Source organism: Monodelphis domestica, chromosome 5 (genome assembly GCF_027887165.1).
Source record: "Monodelphis domestica isolate mMonDom1 chromosome 5, mMonDom1.pri, whole genome shotgun sequence".
Taxonomy (NCBI): domain Eukaryota; kingdom Metazoa; phylum Chordata; class Mammalia; order Didelphimorphia; family Didelphidae; genus Monodelphis; species Monodelphis domestica.
This window is the reverse complement of record NC_077231.1, coordinates 23,732,703-23,752,497: the sequence shown is the minus strand read 5'-3', so window position 1 is coordinate 23,752,497 and position 19,795 is coordinate 23,732,703. Positions and strand designations below refer to the sequence as shown.

At 38.5% G+C, this 19,795-nt stretch overlaps 1 protein-coding gene across 2 annotated transcripts in view; it reads right to left on the bottom strand.

The window, feature by feature from the left end:
- LRIG3 (leucine rich repeats and immunoglobulin like domains 3) overlaps nucleotides 1-19,795 on the bottom strand; it is a 129,727-nt gene that overhangs the window by 45,734 nt on the left and 64,198 nt on the right. Inside the window, exons 1-3 of one of the 2 annotated variants that reach the window (XM_001375178.5) lie at nucleotides 11,360-11,972; nucleotides 5,319-5,390; nucleotides 4,928-5,002 (exon numbers count right to left, since the gene is read on the bottom strand). In XM_001375178.5, the coding sequence (XP_001375215.1) occupies nucleotides 4,928-5,002; nucleotides 5,319-5,390; nucleotides 11,360-11,619 (407 nt within the window). In that variant the 5' untranslated portion in view covers nucleotides 11,620-11,972. Of the gene's footprint in view, nucleotides 1-4,927; nucleotides 5,003-5,318; nucleotides 5,391-11,359; nucleotides 11,973-19,795 lie in introns of those variants that run through there. The other variant, XM_056797705.1, reaches the window with a different exon arrangement.

Here is a 19,795-nt window from a genome sequence, read left to right as displayed (position 1 = left end):
TCACAGTATATACTCAGAGAAGTAAAAACAAAGTATAAACAAGGACTTCAAAGTAATTTCAAGTGGGAGAGTACCCTCAAAAGACAAGTGATCAGAGGATATGAATAAACAGTTCTCAAAAGAATCTCAAACTATTAAGAAATCATGTGAGAGAATAATCCAAGTCACCACTAATAAAAGAAATAATAAAATAATAAAAGAAATGCAAATTTCAATTTCCATTTAGAGAAACCAGCAAACATGACAAAAGTTGTGAATATTCCTCAATGAAGTAGCTGTGGAAAGCAGGGAACTCTAATAACTGTGAACTGGTCTAACAATTCTGGAAAGCAATTTTTAGTATGCAAAGAAAATGACTAAAACATATTATTAAAATATATAACATATACAATACACACACAGAGATATTCCATTGCTAGACTATGCTCCAAGGAAAGTATAAAGAAAGGCCCTATAAATACTAAACATTTAGAATGGCTTTTTTTTTTCTGGTAAGAGCACAGAAACAAAGTCAATGCCCAGCAATGAAGTAATAACTATAGAGATTAGAGTATTGTAATGAACTATTACAGCACTATGAGAAATGCTAAACAGAGAGATACATGGGAATACTCAGGGGAACCAATTCCAAATGAAGCAGAACCAAGAAAATATACATGATTCACATTGTTACAACAATGAAAGTGAAAAGCATGGCAATAGTTAATCAATAAACATTTATGAGGCATCTACTATATAATAGGCATTATGCCAAGTTATGGGAATGAAAAAAAAAAGTCCCTGGCCTCAAGGAGTTCAAACAATTAAAGCTGAATGCTGTGAAAATAATTATAAAGACCAAGTTAAGCATCAAAAAAGAGAGATGAGAAGACTATCTCTTTCCCCAACCCTATTTATCTCTGTAGCAGTGTTTGTGTGGGAACACTAAAATACAGTCACATTTTTTGATTATGTTGGTTAGTTCTGCTGAACTTCCCCAGGCCTCCATCTTTTTAAATTCTTTGTTATAAGAGACAGCTTTCTGAAAAGGGAGGGAGAGACATTCAGAGAGATGTCATACAAAAGATATCAATACAAATGAGGAATGGGGTAGCTAGGTGGTAGCCCAGTGGATTGAGAGCCAGGCTTGGAGATGAGAGGTCCTGGGTTCAAATGTGGTGTCAGATACTTCCTTGACCCTGGGCAAGTCACTTAATCCCCATTGCCTAGCTCTTACATTCTCTTACCTTAAAATCAATATTTTGATTCTAAGAGGATAGGTAAAGGTTTAAAAAAAGGGAGAGAGTATGCAAACCAGGGAGATCATGCTTCTATCCTTTACTTATTTGCCTCTAATTATTATCCATATGCTTTGTTATCCCAAACATACAATGTCTCTTTCTAATATCAAAATACCTATACTTATTGCTGGGCCCAAGGCAGGTGTTTAAAATTATTTGACTGCCAGGCTTAGGCGCTAAGTGTATAAATGGAATAAAAAATGCTCACTACACAGAAGTGGATTGCTGAATATAAGCAATGGTTAATAAGAGAGTCGCTATATAAATGTAACTAAACATCACTTAAACTGCCTTTCACCAATTATCACACGATGTCCCTGAATTTTGAGAGAAATAGACAAAATCAACTTACTTTATGTGACATCAGCTTTACTAATGACTTAGTGGTAATTTCCAACTGTGGCAATTTTCATGCCACAGAAAACCAATGCCTTTGGCACAGTCATTACAAAATGCAAAAAGGGTTTTGCCAGACAATTGCCTGAAATCCTTTGCCTATTCTCTCTTCCTGAACTCCCATTCCAAATTGTCAACCGCCTGCTAGACATCTCCCCTTAGAGGTCCTCTAGGTGTCTTAAACTCATTATGTCCAAAATGGAAATTGTTCTCTCACTCATTTCTCCTCTGAACTGATCTATTTCTATCAATGGCACCCTTCTCTTCTGAGTTGACTCTGACCTCACCTTCCCACCCCTCCATCCTTGGTACATTCTCAAGTCTTACTGATTCTACCTCAAAGTATCATGGGATCGTAGAAATGCTTCTTCATTTTACAGAAGTGTTTTAGTGAGGTGCTCAAGGTCACCCAGGTAAGTGGCAGAGCTACAGTTGGATGCCATAGTCTCTAGTTTCAAATCCAACATTCAGTTCACCACACCACTCTCTACATCTGTCCCCCACTTATATTTTAGAAAAACTACCCTACTCTACCCCTTCATTACCTCTTATCTGAAGTCCTACAACAGCCCATTTGATTTTAATTCCAGTCTACCCTCTCCAATCCATCTTCCAAAGAGTTGCTAAAGTAATCTTCTCAAGGCACAATCCCAACCCATATCACTTTTCAACTCAAAAACTGTCAGTGGTTTCCTTATGCCTTCACTATGTAATACTAAATCCTCATTCTTAGCTGTTTCTCAAACTCAATCTTCAGCCTCTGTGAAATCCATCCCTAATTTCCCACATATAATCCAGCTTAATCTCTGCTAGGAGTAAAGTTTGTAAAGAAAATAAAATTCATAAAGTCACTGAGTAGTATGAAATAAAGCTGGAGATAGTGTGCGGGTCCAAAGAGGGGAAGGGCCCTAAATGCCGAGTTAAAACTTTAGTATTCTGTTCTAGAGCAATGAGGATCTAGTAAAGGTTTTTGAGCAGGGGAATGACAGTCAGATATGCATTTTTAAAAGATTGTTTTGGCCAGTATTTAGAGGCTAGAGTGGAGAAAGGACCCCATCTAAATTCTCCAAAAGCTCCTCATTCCTCTTATTCACTGATCACATTTTATTCTGACAAAATGGACCATCAATTGAAATAATACACTTTGGGTTTTTCTAGCTACAATTTCCCTTTTAAAGAAAAGGTGTTTCCCACTAGAGTAGCACCTCATCTATCTTATGGAATGTTTTATAAAATTTTAAAAATACACATGTGTTTCACATTACTTAAAGCCTATGGTCAGAGGGGATATCCACAGAAGAAAGGATTAGAATAGGTCAGACAAGGAGACTTTTCAGAATCTTCTCATTTGAAATGGGGGTGGCAGTAAAGTGATTTTGAGAATTTTGCTACATTATGTTTACACCTAAGAGAAAATGATCTTTGGCTAATGCAGAGCTATTTCATAACTCTTTATCTGAATGTTGTCAAATAATCATTGAAATCATTAATGAGAAAATATAAGATAGTAAAAAACATGAGATTGATTAGTTTTATTTTATGTATGGGGAAGGAAGACTTCAAAAGTTCAAAATAATCTAAGCATCTAACTTTTCAAATTCAACCTTTCCTTTTTTCTGATTGCTAATTATATCTTTAAAACTCTAAATCACTGGACTATTTCTTCATATAACACTAGGTTCCCTAGTTAATTTTTGCCCTCTTTGTCACATTCCTCCTCTCCAAAACTACAAGATTTTCCTATACCACCATGCACACAATAATATTCCATTTCTGACTGTCTCCACAGCCAATTCTTTTGGATTTGTGCCTTTAACAACAGTCATAAGGTATCTAGTGACCTCAAGGAGTATCTATTGAGTGTTCTAAGGGGAATCACTCAATATCTTGGCAAAGACCTCAGCGTCAAATGGCAGCTTCTCAGGAGTTAAATTTGCCTAAAGATAAGTTAAAAAACAACAACTGGGTCTTCACAGAATTCTAAAAAAGTCAACCAATTATGAAAGAGACAGAAATTCGGCTTAAAAATTAGGATATAGCACACCTCCACCCACCCACTCACAAGTTCCTTTTAAAATTCTGTAGTTATTGGTCAAATACCATCTGCTTTTTCTTTCATTCTTTTGTGATTTGGATCTGTGGAAAAACCACCTCAGTATCAGATGTCATTTAGTTCTTATTCAAACAGAAGAGTGCAGACGCAGTGGCTGCACCAGGGACTTAGTTGACCTAGGCACACAGTAAAAACAAACCTCTATAAATCACCAGATGTAGGCAATTGAAGAGTGATCATTTTAATTAACTGAACAGCTTCCCTGAAATTTACTGCATTACTTCAACCTTTCTAACACCTTTCCCAGGAACAACAAGTAGGAATATTTTTTAAGAAAAGAATTATATATTTTTCCTAATTTCACTGGTTTATTAAACAACCTAAAGTGATTCGAGTTTCCTACGTTTGTTTCTTGACTCCTACATCCAAGATTTATATAAAAACAAAAGGATTTGCATTTGAAAAATTCCATTTTCCTCTGAAAATGAAAAGCTAGACCAAGCCCAATCTCAAAAGTAGAACTCCTAAACACGTAATCTGGCCTAACTGTTTGGAAACTGGAAAATGTTCTTAATTTTAATGAAAAACTTATACAGAAAACATAGTAGCCAAAAGTATTTATGTCCTCAACCACATATTCAATTTTAATTTGATAACTTGATATTTTAGGTCAACGTTTCCAAATCTATACACAAAATCCTGACTTTCATTACTGGCGCCACTTTGAGAGACATATGATGGCTTATTACTAACTCCTACTACTTTTCAAAAAACAGTGCTGATCTTTCTCCATGAGGAAATACGTAATCCATAGTCCCCAGGCACAATGCCAAGCTCTAAACACCACCACTGGAATTAAGTCCTTAGTTTGTATATACATCATCAAACGTGTCCATAAAGGCTGAAGGTGATTTGCACGAATCTTGGCAACAAAAACAAGATATGGCTGCATGGTGACAACGTTACATAACTTTAGGCTGCTCTACAATCACAGGCTATAAAACACAATGATCTTAAATCAGGAAAAAATCAGGAAAAAATATATATATATTTAAATTACTTGCACCTGTCTTCATAACACAATACATCAGATATGCTATACTAACATCATGCACATTTGTTTTCCACAACTTTAAGCACTGGTACCATGGTAGAGAGCCATTGCCCTAATACGTGAAAAGTAGTGATATTTACTTACAGGGACAAAAGGGTGATATTTGCTGCTGCTGCTCCCAGATTAGGTATGGCCTCGAATTCATTGTTGTTCAGTTTCCTAGGGATTTCACGAAGCATAAATCAGTCCAATGGCATAGGTATAATGGTAAATTTTTTTTAAAAAATGATATTCTGGCCTCCCAAATTTCAAGTAATATTACTCAAGTGGATATTTTACAAATATACATATATAAATACATATGTAACATATATGTATTTAATACACATGAATATGTTTCTACACATATATACACAGATATATAGATTTTTGCACACATAGATATACACATGTGTGTAAATGTGGGTAAACATATTACTTTATCTAAACACCAAGTTTAAAATGACCTAGAACAAAAGTACTTAATATTGCTTACACTTCTTGAAGTCTCTGGAGTTGACTCAGAGAACTTGCTTTGATTGAAGACAATCTGTTGTGACTTAAGTCCCTGTGAGGTAAGAAAAATAAAATTAGCATCAATAGACCCAGCAATGTTTAATAGAGCTTAACTATCTACATTGAGATTATGTTGCGTCTCCATCAACATTAGATAGAGTATATAAAACTTGCTCTATTACATAGTTTCCATGAACTACTTCACAACAAAAATACCAATTTTGAGAACAAAATGAGTCTAGAAGTTTGGCAGTTTCCAATGCTTTTAACCCACAAACTTTTAAAAAGATGGCTCTTGGCACCTGGTGAACAGGCCCTTTGTGAACCGGTTGTTCCTCTCCCCTTGATATGATGAAGTCATGCCATGCGAAAAGTGGCTAATTAGGCAGGTTGCTGAAACTGCAGCCTCTGAAGAAATCTTATTACCATAAAATTAAGTATTAAAGCCCTTGTTAGAGCCAAACAAAATAGAGATCCCTTTTCAAACATGTTTGTTTCCTTGGATTCACTTATTTCATTATTGACAATCTCAGTATTTGTGTAAACATTTTAAGTCTTCAGTCCTTGATTCCTGGAATCATTCAATTCAACCTTCTTATTAATTTATTTTTTAAAAACCACACAGTTTAAACATAGATTAACTATGAGGAAACAACTACTGTATTACCTACTGAACAGGACAAATTATTCGTTAAAATCCTGTTAAAGAAAATGTAGGGCTTAAAAGAAAAAAAGAAAAACCCTTCCCTACTGAAAATCTCAAGATTCTTGAGAGTATCTATTTCCATAATATAAAGAGAAGGTGGGATAGTCACTTTTGATATAAAACTCAATAGTTTTGCAGAATTGTTGCCTTAATATTTAAAGACCAAAGAGGAGGATGAGCTCTAAAGAATGGGTGTCTTCAACTTGGTGTAAAGAAAATGGAATCACTAAACAGATCACAAAAGCCACAAAATTCAGACTAGAAATTAGTCTGGCTAGGAGTTTCCCCTTCAATTTCGGTTAACCAACCTTTAAAGGATTAATTCTTTCAATGTTTAAAATGCTAATTAACCATGTAGATAACCAAAGTTTGTTGGAGAAGACACAACTGATTTAAGGTGGGCATATGAGTAATGTGCAATATTCTAAGGCTATTGAGTTCCTAATCGGTACTCATACCCATCCAGAATTAGTGATATTAATTGTAAACCTGGATTTCTATGTTTCACCTCAAAAATTCTGCTAAGGTTTTATTCAAAACATTTTTGCCTAAGGACCTACCAGACAGTAACAGACATGAGTAGATTTGTTCTGCTAGGGTTATAACATGAAAAAAAAATCTGGCAGAGTATTTAAACTATAAAAATCCTGCAATTACAACCACTGCTGTGTATGATCACCATAGTGGAGCCAGACACTTTCACTTACAACTCAAGCTCACATCCATCTGGAGTCGATCAAGGAAACCGTGAGCAGAACAATTCACATTATGTTTCAAACAAAAATTGTGCTCGTTTTTAGCACCACTGATATCCACTGATTTCCCATGTATTTTCAGAAAATACATCAAAGAAAACAGTACTTTACCTACAAAGCCAAATGAGGACAATATACAGTCTTCTATTGCCATTTAAGTGCCTTTGGATAGTCACAAACATTAAATGTCATTATGCACATAGTAGGGGTTGAGAAATGCTTTTCAAAATGAATTACCAGGGTTATATACATATACATCTGTATTTTCCTATTACTTCTTAATGTTTTAAGTCAGTGGAGGAGAGGACAATAGTACTGGAGGATCCATAATTTATAAGCTTGGTTGTATGCGTATTGAATTCCTTTAAAATATATTCATATATTCTTTTCTTTTGTTTTTAGTGGTAGTGGGGGCTGGCCAAAGATGAAAAAATATAAATACATATGTATCATTTAATCTTTTTCTCATGTTAACCACCCAAACTGATGAGATAATTGTTTAAAACTACAACCAATAAATTTTTGAGAATCCTACAGTAGGTGTTTAAGAGTGGGAAGCCTTTCTCTTGACCTCAGGAACATGCAAGAGATAAGGTCTTCTCTAATCCAGGTGCAGAATTTGGAAACACTTGTCCCATACTTCCACTCCTGGGGTTTCTCCACTATTAAAACCATATTATAGGGGGCAGGTAAAAAGAAAGAAAGATTCTTTCCTAAAGTTGTTTCTACAACTAAACACTTGAAGCTGTGAAACTTTCAAATAGCTCAATTAAGCTTTCTTACAGCTTCAATTAAAAAACATTCTTATTACATAGATGATAGGCCATATTCTCCTAAACATAAGCCCATGTAGTATATAGGGTATACTCCCAGACAGCTTTAACATATTGAATTTCAGAATTTTAAAAAATCTGAAATTTCAATTCCTTTTCAGAAAGGCAAAACAGACTTTTTCTTTAGGACTATATATATATATATATATATATATATTTAATACAAGAGAGGTGGTAAAGGTGAGGTATGTGTGTATGTAGGGGGGGCCAAGGGAAGGGGGCAACAGGTGGGAAGGGAATTTAAATATTTACTAAGAACTTGAAGAGCAAAATATTTGAAATTAAGGCCTCACAGAGAGGAGCCTCTTCAGGAATGTCTTTGTAAGAGAGTGAACAAGATGAAAAAATTTAATTTACAGCATTTTGTTACAGCTAGCCTTTTCTTCCTTTTAGCATTCAGAAACCTGACTCTCCAGTCAAATTTTAAAATGCAAATCCAGCAACAGCTTCTTAATCAATCCCACTGGGGCCTGTAGAGCTGCTAATTCAGCAGAAATCTGTAAGGCTAAAAAACAAAAAGCCAGGCTGTAGCTGTTTTAAGACACTGATCCAAAGTGACTCATAAATCAGCTTGCTATGTTCAAGTTTTCGTCTGGAAAATACAGAAAAACAGCTGTGAAAACCATAAAGGCCATTTTCTCCCTGACAATCCTGGTTTATAAAGACTGAGAGGATGTAGAATGAGGCCCAGTCTGAAGATGTAACATTAGGGAGACTACCTTTTGGACATCCACTTGAGCCTCATGGAGATCTCAAAAATTCCTAGGTGATAAGGTAAATAATTCTGAAATTCCAGGGAGAATTTAATAATACTTGAGACGCTGATTGGCAAGAGTACAACTTTTTCCCTGCCTGGCTATGAAACTTTAATTCTAAAAAGGCAACATTCTTTCAGATTCTGAGTATATACTCTAGAAGTAAACTCAAATCCAACTTTAAAGGCAGCTGTAAACAAAGTGTTTCCAAATATTTATCAGTTTTTAATTCTTAAAGAACCACTTTCATTCAAATATTAATTTTACTTTCTATGAGGCAGGCTAAGTAGAATACTTTTGTTTACAATCGTAGCTCACTTTCTTCCCATAGGATGCTTCCAAGGCAATACTAATCAAGGGTCAAAACTACAATTAAGCTTTTTCTTTTTTTAACATCAACAGTTACAAACAACTAGAAACTCACTAGATAGCAACTTTCTAACAAAAGATAACCATCAAAGTTATTTTGAAAGGAAGTTTTCTTTAAAAAAAACAAAACAACAAAACCCAACAACTCTTGAAAAGACAAACTTTCACTACTTCATTCGCCTAAGGGAAAAAGGTGTTAATTTGTTCACACCAAGTATAAAATGCCGAGAAACAAAAAGAAATTCTTGCTTACTCTCAGACTTAAAAACAAAACATTTATCTCCAAATACCCCCACCCAGCTTTTCTAATTATGCAAAATACAAGCAGTAGGTGTCTTCCCCACATCCAGCCAAAGATTTTCAAATGAGAGAACAGCAAAGGTTTTGCAAAACCCAATTCCACATGTTGTCCCAATCCCTTCCTTTATAAAGTGCAGAGAAGGGCCCCCTAAAGCTTTCTCCACAAACAAAAGAAGCATTTACATGAAAGAATTTGGACCACACGGTAGGTGACACCTACAAAGATGGTTAAAAGTCACAGAAGTACAAGAATGACACAGCTGTCCAATGAGTGATCACAGCAGGGTTTCTGACAACAGACCCTCTGCTTATTTATACAAGTGGGACTTATTTTCACATAAGTTTCAGGAATGTGAACTTGCAGAAAGACAATTTACTACAGGCCGGAAATGTAATTAAAGACTGCACTAACCAAATAAATTGCAATTTGTTTTTAGTGCACCACCAAATTATCTGCAAAACAAAATCCTAATTAGGTCAGTGCACTTTTAAGACAATGCTTAAATTGTTATTGAACCCCCCTTTGGTTTAACAACTTACAACCAAGGGAAACAGCTGCCTTTTAAGATCATCTACCAGATTTAACCAACACACACACACACACACACAAAAAGGGGGGATTATATCTGTAAGGTTAAATTCAGTCAGTCTAGATGAAATTCTTCAACGTTAATTAGATTTCACTGGGTGAGAAAAGCCCTTTTAGCCTACCTGTGAAAAAGAAAAGTTCATTTTCTTTTTCTCAGGCCAGGCTTATTCATCGCTGCCCACCTCCAGTCATTGCAATGTTCAGTTCCATATGTCCTCAATAGAGCCATTCACTTTTCATGAATGAGGCAGCAGGACCTCCAGATGAGGCAAATGAACAGAATTAGCCACAGCTAATTGGAAGTCTTCCTGTTTGTAAAGACCTCATCTCTTGTTCTTAAACAATAAAATGTATGCTCCTTGAGGAGAGGTGGTGTCTTCATTTGTGTCTTGCTTGACCACTGCCTAGGAAAGCACCTTGCACATGGCAGACAATGGAAATAAATAAATTAAAAAAAAAAAAAACTCTTACTAGTTTATCATCTTGATGACAAAAATGAAAAATAAATTCAGTCCTCCAATTTTACCTTATTTTAAAGCACAGATTTCTACTAAGGTTTCTAGTAATTTTTTTGCAATTATACCAATGGACATCAAATCTCTAAGGTCTAAGATTTTGATAAACACAATGCATGATTTTTAAAGTTTTTTTTTTTTAAACAGCCAGTCTAAAATGTTCAGTTGTTGGAAAACTAGGAAACAAATATTCCAGTTGATGGACAAAAGTCTATTACCATTCCTCAAAATTAAGATAATTTTTTTTCAATTATGGAATCTAAAGCTACTTTCTTTCTGGATCACCACACAGGACTCTAGTAGGCCCAATTTCAGTCCTATAAAGTGCACTTTTTTTTTTCTTTTCAGCTTAGAAGACTACTTTAAAATATATGCTCCCATAAAAATAAAAAAAAGTAGGTCCCTAAATTTCCCCAAACCAGGAGGCACTAACTGGGAGAGATCTCCAAATACCAACATTTTCTGTCTTTTTCTGCTACTCATATGGCACAGTCTTAGGCATGCAGCCTTCACATGTCAATCCCCAAGTTGTAGAGCTCTTGCCCCATTTTTTAAAAGTCACAGTCTCTTCCAATCACCTCCTGCTAAAGAGAGCAATTCACCTACTTAAGCAACAGGCCCAGTGTGATTTCATTTGATTTTTCACCACCTTGTATGAGAAAGAGCCAGGAACTAATAACCGTAGGAGAAGTGGGAAGCCAAAAGGCCTCTTTTTGTAAAATTCCGAATGAACAGTATGGTAAACAGGGGCAGAGAACAAGCAGATCCCTTTGTAGCATGAAGGCTATTAGAAAGGATCACGTAGTGCCTGCGCAAATTGCCAACTGCAACGTGGAGCCCACTTGGTGTCTGGGGAAATGGGGAGGCCAGGAAGGCCGCGATATTAGGAAGAAATTCAACTGAAACCGCAAGATCCCAACCTGGGGTCAAACAGCAACTCTGGGGAGGCGGCAGGTTGCCTCTGGACTCGTTCCTCTTGGCTAAGTGGCCAGTTCCTGATTCAGTATTGGGAACCCGAGAGAAGGGGTTCCTTCTCCAACCGCGCCCCCACCCCGCCCAGAGGGTACCAAGAAAAGCATCCAGCCGACCGCCCAGGCTTAGGCGCCTTCCCGGGCACTGGTCCCAGCACGGTCTCGGGCTAGAGCCGCATTCCTGGGGGGGAGCGATCCGGGCCGAGTCCCGGAAGAATGAGTACTTACAGCTGCACTACCCAGGGCGGGAGAGGCTCTGGGAGCTCGGTCAGTCTCCTGCGGCTGCAGTCCAGCAGGTCCCGGAGACAACGGCAAGGAGAAGGGCACGGCGGGGAGGCGGAGGCACTGGTGGTGGGGCGCCCGCCGCTCCTCTGGCTGCTGCTGCTGCTCTGCCCAGCGGCCGAACCCACAAAGCCCAGCAGACTGAGGAGCAACAGCCTAAGCCCCAGTGTGGTGGCGGCGGCAGCGCGGAGCCTCGAATGGCCCATCGCGGGGGCTCCTTGTGCCGCTCGGCCAGCAGTTTCAATGGCCCCCGCCCCACAGTCCAACTAACGTATACAAGCACACGCACACTCACTCCACGACCCCAGCAGCAACTCCCTCGCTTGAGAGAGTCCACACGCACGCAGCCCACGCACACAACTTTCTTTCCTTCTTTTATTCCAAACAATGAACTCCGGGCATGCCTCGGGAGAAGATGGAGCTTCAAAAAGCCACAAAGTTGCAGTCCGAGCTTCTACGCGCACCGAAGCTCGCCAGCTCCCTCCTCCAGAAAACTTTTACCCCCTCCCTAGCCCACAGCAACGTGAGAAACCCGAGCAGCAAAGCTGGGGAGCTGAGGAACCCGAGGCGCCTCTTCCTATTGGCCAGGGAGAGCCCCCCACGCCTCCCCGGCCCTCACGTGACCAAAACAAGGCGAAGAAGGAGGGGAGGAGGGATAAAGTGGAGGCTGAGATTGTAGGAAATTCCAAGGGATGCTTGCGAGTCTCAAGGACTAGCCGTTCCCACTCTGACCGGGCAATTGCTTCTACTCGACAGCCTCGGGAATGTCGCGTTGCCCAAAAGAGCAAGGAGACGGGGCACTCAATAGAACTAGAAAGTGAACCAGCTCAAAAATGCGTCAAACTTTGCCAAGGCAGCTTGGCACAGTCATCTCCTGAAATCAGTTCTGCCTTGTTATCAGCCAGCCTTCCATCTCGAACTTAAAGACAATTTGATGCTAGTTTCCATATAGTGAATTTACTGTAATAATAAGCTACTGCTTATTCCCTCCCCCTTCCTCCTTTTCTCTCCCCTCCCTCCTCCTCCCTCCCTTTCTCTCTCCCTCTCCTTTCCTTCTCCCTCATCCACTAAGTGTCCCGTCTTCCTCGGATCCATGATCTGGTTTGGACAGGATTCAGTCCTAGGGGAACCTGGCCTCTAAACAAGAGGGTCGGGCTCCTTTCCCACACTCTGCTTTTTTAACTTTACATGCCCCACCCTGGAGTCCTGGGGAAAATACTTGAAGCTTAGGTTTTGGCTCATGTCTAGGATCTCCCTACAGGGGAGAATAGGGACTTAAAGGGCCCTTCTGACCATCCTAAGTTTGAATTAGAGCATTCCAGAACTGACCCCCCCCCTTGGTGGTCCTGAGCCACTGAAGAAGATTTTGTACCTAGAATTGAGGGACTTCTGGGATGAGTGCCTCTAAGGCAGGAGCTGTTAACTTTTTTTTTTTTTTTGGTCATGGACCCCTTACAGCAAATACTTACACTTATTTATTATTATATGAATTTGCTTGGCAGTCTAGGGGAGCCTATGGCTACCTTAGAATGTTTTCTAAATGCATAGACAAAATACATAGTATTTTATATAGTATACATAGTATACAAGTACAGTTATCAACATATTTCTTTTTCAAAAGTTCAACAACCCCCACACACACGCACACACGTTAAGAATTCTTGTCCAGAGGAAAAGGCAGAGGTTCCTCTAAAGTTCAATTTATTCTAATTGTAGAGCTGTGAGGGGATTACAGTCCACATAAGGAAGTCATGGTGGCCTGAAAAAGAGAAATGTCTTTCACTTTTGGATACTATTATACTAAGCAATGCTCTGAGGCTCTACAGGGGCCCCGAAGTTTCCACTGGGATTTTGGAGAAATAAACTATGAAGGGAAGGGCTATCTTTATTCAGGTGGAGGTGAGTAAACGACTCCCCTGTTCTGGATTACAGCTTCAGTAATAAGTACTAATTAAGGTAAGTGTATATTGGGCATGAAAAGTATGAGCTCTTAAGAACTGGTATCTTCATGGACCCTTAACAGCAATCTCTGTGCTGGGATTAGGTAGATTAGATAGGCAGGGCCAATTAGAAACTCTTAGAATTGCCTAGGCTATCCACCAAACTATGGAGTTCAGAGTAGGAGTGTGTGTGTAAGGTATTTACTACTTAAAGATGGGGAAGAAGGTGGCTGGAGTACTTTGCTCTATTAACTCTCCTTACAAGTGAGTGAAAAAAGTGGTAATGGCACCTGGAAGTTCACAGTGGATTACAGGGAGCTGAATCTAGTCCTGTTGATTATTGTGTCCCTTCTTGACTCATCAACGTTGGGAATCAGGTAGCTCTGGCCTTAGTGAATGGCAGAGGGTTATCAATCTTTCTCTCTTCTTGTGTTTGAGACCAGTTAGAGCAGTTTGTTTTCACTTGGGAAGAAGTGGAGGCTGCCTTCACCATTCTGAAATTTTCCTCATACTGCCACAGATTGGTGGGCAGCAATCTGAAAGAGTCTCCTCACTTCCCAAGGACATTGACAATCACTACTAATGACAGTATGATGATCAGACAAATGAAGCCATGGTAGCAACTCCTTATTTCTAAATCCTTAGATGATTGGATTGTGGTGCATATGAGGGGAAAAGGAAATGAGATGTACCCTAAGAAAACCTATGGTTCAGCTTATTCATACTTGTTTAGGAGAACATAGTGGATGAGGAGAATCCAGGTGATGTGGATATTGTCCATAATAAACTCCTAATATTGTTCTACTTAAGTCTGAAAAGTAATCAGGAAAGTTTATAGATTCATTATGGAGAATCCATAATCACCACAGAAGTGTTCTGATGGTCTCCATTTACACTGTCACTTTCATATGTTTGTTCTTTAAAGAATGTTCCCATGAAAGCTAGAACATTTTTTTTTCTTAAAAGCACCAAATGATGCCTTTACAAAAAGAGACCACATATTAGATCACAGTTGAGATTTGGATTTTTTAAAAAAAGTAGACTCTAATGAAAGGGAAAAAATAGTGATTAAGCACCTGCTTATGGCTGGCTCCCCATCTCACCCTGCCTTACTTCTAGCACTGGGTCAAGATCACTTCCAGAAATGAAGAGTGTCTAACATCCTCCATGTCCTCATAGCCTTTTGTTTGGCCAGGATCATCCCTCAAACCATCTATCCCAAATTAATTTCCCATTCCTTCCTGTATCCCTCCACTGAGACTCCTAAATTAAAAAAAAAGGATATTTCATGGGGGAAAAGCACTGTTAAACTTTAGAGATAACGTAGAAAATGGAGACAGACCTTACTCCAAGAAGTTCACATTCTAACTGGAGGGAGAAAACACAATAAAGAGGATTCATGTTTATGTTCAGTTCATGGCTAAAATAGGACTTAGGCCCCCACTGAGCTTGGGAAGTAATGGTAGGAAAGATGATCCCCTTTCAGAATAGTGGGTCTAAGTTCTTTTCTTGAAGAGCTTACAATAGTTTTGTTGCTCATCTTTGCTATGTTCCACAAAGAAAAAAAAAGTTTTGCTAAGATCTGAGGCATCCAGTCTCAGCCATGTTGCCTTGCCTTCTTTACCAATCCAGTTGGCATTTGCCTAATAGTAATGTGACTCTTGGTGTAAAGATAATTTTAGCATTGTGACTTAAAATCTAAATTAATTTGGTCACCATGGGATATCCCAAATAATAAAATACCCAAATCAGCTGGAAATTATGGTGCTTTTAATTAATATAGAGAGAAGGAATTAAGGAAAAGAGAAAGGGAGAGGAAAGAGTTAATTTAAACTGCTCTGGCTCAGGCTGAGCCAGGCAGGAGTTAAAGGCCTTGGCCAAAGGGATCTCTCTGAGCCCAGGGGAAAAGGAAGTCAGTCATCACTCACCATGAGACTCAAGGAAGCTGTTTGAGGGAGCTCCTCCAGGCTCAAGCTCCAGGATCAAACTGGTGCCCAGGCTACTCACAGGAAGTGATCAGCCAGATCCACCTCTCCAGGGAAAGAGGGTGTTTTTTGAGAGACAAAAAATCCCAAATATATAGACCTTTCACCCTTGTGTCTCCTCCTTTAAACTTTCACATCTACCAATCACATCAAAGGCTTTCTCCAGGACTGCCCATACTTTTAGTTCTCACTTTCTTTGATTAGATTTTTGAGTTACTTAACATGTCTTTGTTAAGTTCATCTTTTGTTAGTTACTTGACCTTTTTGTGATTAATTTAACCTCTATAGTTACTTAACATTTTTTTGTATTAAGATCTAAAAGTAGACTTAGCTTACCATTCTAGCTTCACTATAAGGAGAGAACTAAGTATCTTCATTATTCAATCAGGAGATTACAACTTTATCTTCCCCTAAAGGAAGGTGGATAGCATTCCCCATCATAAGACTTTCAGGATTGTCTCAGAATATCAGCAACATTATACACCCTCTGTTGAATGGTTCCTGTGCTGTCATCCTATGTTTGAACAAGGAATTGTATGATAACTTTAACTTAGAATAAGACATATTTTTTGTTAAACAATATTTTTATTGTTTAAAATAAATTGTTTAAAAAATTTTTTTGTTAAACAATATTCTTTATGTTATTTGGGAGTATACCTTTGAAAGATCAGTAGGATATGATCCTGCATGGTTTTCCACCTGCATTTCTGCCTAGCAAGTTGATTACCTTTGACCTTTGCCCAACTCAGAGCAAGAGATTCATTCTAACTGGATTTGATGCCTATTTGGGATATGACATTGTAGTGCTGGCCAAATCTGCCAATGAGGCCGACCCTCATCAGAGTTTTTACAGAATATACTTTTAGTCCATATGGCCCCTTCTATGGAAATGCCTATGTAGGTACCCATTTTATTATGAAAAAGATCTGAGATTTGGTCTGATGCTATCATATCTGATCAACCTGCCCTCTTACACCATTCTCTAGTGGCTGGCATTGTTGAATTCTGGAATAGACTCCCAAAGTAACAGTTTTATCATCATGTGTCTATGGCGGTTGGATGGTCCCCCTTCTAGAATCCATGTCCATAATTAATTGGTGTCACCAGACTACAGCCATGATAATTTAGTGTTACCTGAAGAAGGAAGAGAGTTCTCTAGTTGGTCCAGCAATTTCTTGAATTTTGCCTTTGGGAAGTTTTATCTGATAAAGATGACCTGCTTATAGACATAGATCCTGTTGAATTATTTTAGCTCCTTCTTATTTCATCTCCCTTGCGATTGCTGGGGGCCTCAAGGTTCTTAGCTCCTGGAAGACACCATGCATCCTGGGGAAATTTTTTAAAGTCTTCTTAATTGGCAAGTACCCTTTCTTCCAGGTTGGTTCAAATACTTCCTTCCAAGAAATGGCTTGAGATTCCTTGGAACATTGTTTGGAAAAGTTTTGTATTGCTAATGACACTGAGAAGTCAAACTGTCTTTGCATCACATGAATATGAATTTAACTAGAAGAAAGATCCCTTGGCTGACTTGGTAGCCCCTAGATAAAGGTATGATGGGAGTAATTATCCAGTTCCAAAGAAAGAAGGAATCTCAGGAGAAAAGGGACAAAGACTTTGTATCTTATCCAAATGGTGATTTCAGGGAGAAGAAATCTTTGTCTGAGGAACATCACCTGGATGATAGTATGAAGCAAATTAAAATAAATATGTAAATATTCTGGTTGAAGAAAGATCCAGAAAGGCAGAATTCCCCCTGAGTGGAGGAGGATGGGGAGAGGCATTCAAGGTTGATGGGAAGTGGAGAAAATTCAGAGAGCTATAGTGGATATTGATAATGTAATAGTTGGGAACAGAGAGCACCCTGGAGTGCATCATGGCTCATTCTTGAAGTGGTAGAGTTTGAACTCTTTGAAAAGTGTTTAAATGGAAGCCTTATATTTAAAGTTATGTCATTTGCTTTGGCCACCAAGTTACCAGAGACCCCCAATCACATTTCAATTTCAGTTTTTACCACATCTGAATTTTTCTATTGTTATGGGTTAAGATGGTATACTTTCAGTACCCCAACATACCCCAAAAGGAAACTGGGCATTTGTTCAGGGCTCTAGGGATTAACCCATACTTTGAACTGCTGGATTTTTATGGAGAAAAGGGGTCTGGGGGCCAGTAATTATATGCTGCCTTTGGAAATTTCCTTCTGTAATGCTTGGACACCATGGGAATCAGCTTGACCTGCTTTATTGATATTATCTAACCACAGAACCACAGAATCACAGAATTTGAGAGTTGGAAGGGAACCTCAGCCTGCCATTTATTCCAACCCATACATAAATGGAATCAATCCCTAGTATAACATTCCCATCAAGTGGTCATCCAGCCTCTTCTTTGAAGACCTCCTAGGCGAGTCACTTACTGAGGGAGTTCATTTCATTTTCAGACAACTCTAATTGTTAGAAAGTTTTTCCTGGCATGGGCCCTAAACTTGCATCATTGCAATTTTTACCCACCCTATCTAGGGTCAAACAGAATTAGTCTAATGACTCTTCCTAATGGCAGCCATTCAAAACCTTGAAGTTCGCTATCATGTCCCTCTTGAGTTTTCTCTAGGATAAGCATGCCTAGTTTCTCTCAATGATCTGCACATGTCATATAGATTCAAGGTCATTCATGGAGACACCCTCTTTGCTCGCCATTGGACAGTCCATCTTATCAATGTCTTCCTTCAGCCTTGATACTAAAAGCTGAATAAAATATTCCAGATTTAGTCTAATGAGAACAGAATATGGTGCTATGGTTATTTCTCAACTTCTAAAAGCTGTGCTTCTCTTAATATATCCCAAGATTCCTTTAGATTTCCAGACAGCCAAATCTCACTGTCAACTCATTGAGATTATAGCCCATTGTAAAAAATCCAATCAATCTAGTATACATTTATTAAGCCCCAACTATGTGTCAGATACTGAACTAAGTGCCAGGGAGGCAAAAAAAAAAGAGGCTAGAAGGTCTCTGCACTCAAAGAGTTTACAATCTAACGGAGGAGTCGACATGCAAATATATACAAGGCAGATCATACATGAGAAATAATTAGCAGCGAGAGGGCACTAGATTTAAGAAGGGATGGAGGTGGGGATGGTCAGAGTTATACTTTAGTATGGTCATAAGAAAGGCCTTGGCAGGTGAGAGGAGACTGGGTTGGAGTGGGGAGAGACTTGAGATAGGAGACAGGGAGTCAAGTTAGAAAGCTGTTATAGTAGTCCAACAAGGAGCTTTGTGGGCCCTGAATTAGGGGTATGGCATATGCATGGAGAAAAGGAGAAAAGGAAAAAAATGTTGTGAAAGTGGGAAGGACCAGATGTCTGACCACACTCAAAGCCCTCCTACAGTGCCTCTTTAGCCCTTCATGCACATTAGGACAAATTGTTCTCATTTGCCCATTCTACTGGGGGAATTCTTCACATGCTTAGAGTAGATATCCCTCTAACTCACTGAATGCTTTGAGGTATATTGTTAATTCTCATCCAGGTTTAGCCTGCCTGCCAAAATGGGTTTACCTGAGTGTGACTGCTGCATAAGGACAGGTAAGAGTTTGGTGAAGGGTAGATACCAAAGGTGGATGAGCAGCCCTGAAAAAGGCTCAGCAAACCCTCACACTGGTGGTACTACTCCTCTCTGTATACCCTAAAGTGGCATTGTAGAGAAGAAGAGGGTAGTAAAGACTATATTCTCTGAATCTTTTTTTATAGGAAGATCCAAATAAGAATCCCTTCAGTGAGAAACCTCACTTTTACCTTAGGGTAATTAAGAAAAATGCTCATTTCTGTTGGTTAAACCATAACCAAGCCTATGTACACTTGTCACAAAAGGATTCCAGAGTTCCTGTTGTATTTTTTTTTTTCTGAAGGACTCGTCAGATGCATATTAGGTTCTGGAAAACACAGATCTTCAATTATCTTTACTTTGAATAAATGCCTTGTCCATAAAAGCTGATTTCTTAGTTATTTTTCACACACACATGTATATACCTATGTATACATATATATATATATATATACACATATATATCTTTGTTTTGGGTATTTGGATCTTTCAATTAGTCAATTATAAAAAATTATCAAAAGGTTGAAGGAAGCATCTCCATACACATGCATACATATATAAACATATTTTTACTGAATGTATTTTAAAATATGGATTGAAATTAAGCAATATATGCAGTCATATTCAAGCTCCAAGAAGATTTCAAGATTCAAGCTCCAAGGGCAGTTTTGTTTTCATCTTTATTAGCTTTTTGTCTTTGTTAGCTTCTAACATGGTACTCAGCATTCATGGAGTTATGTCAAGTCAACTCAGAAAGCATTTTTTAAACTCCTATCATGCACCAGAAAATTAGTTTTGAGGATACAAAAAAAAAAAAAGCAAAATCAGCCCCTACTCTCAAAGAGCTTACAGTCTAATAT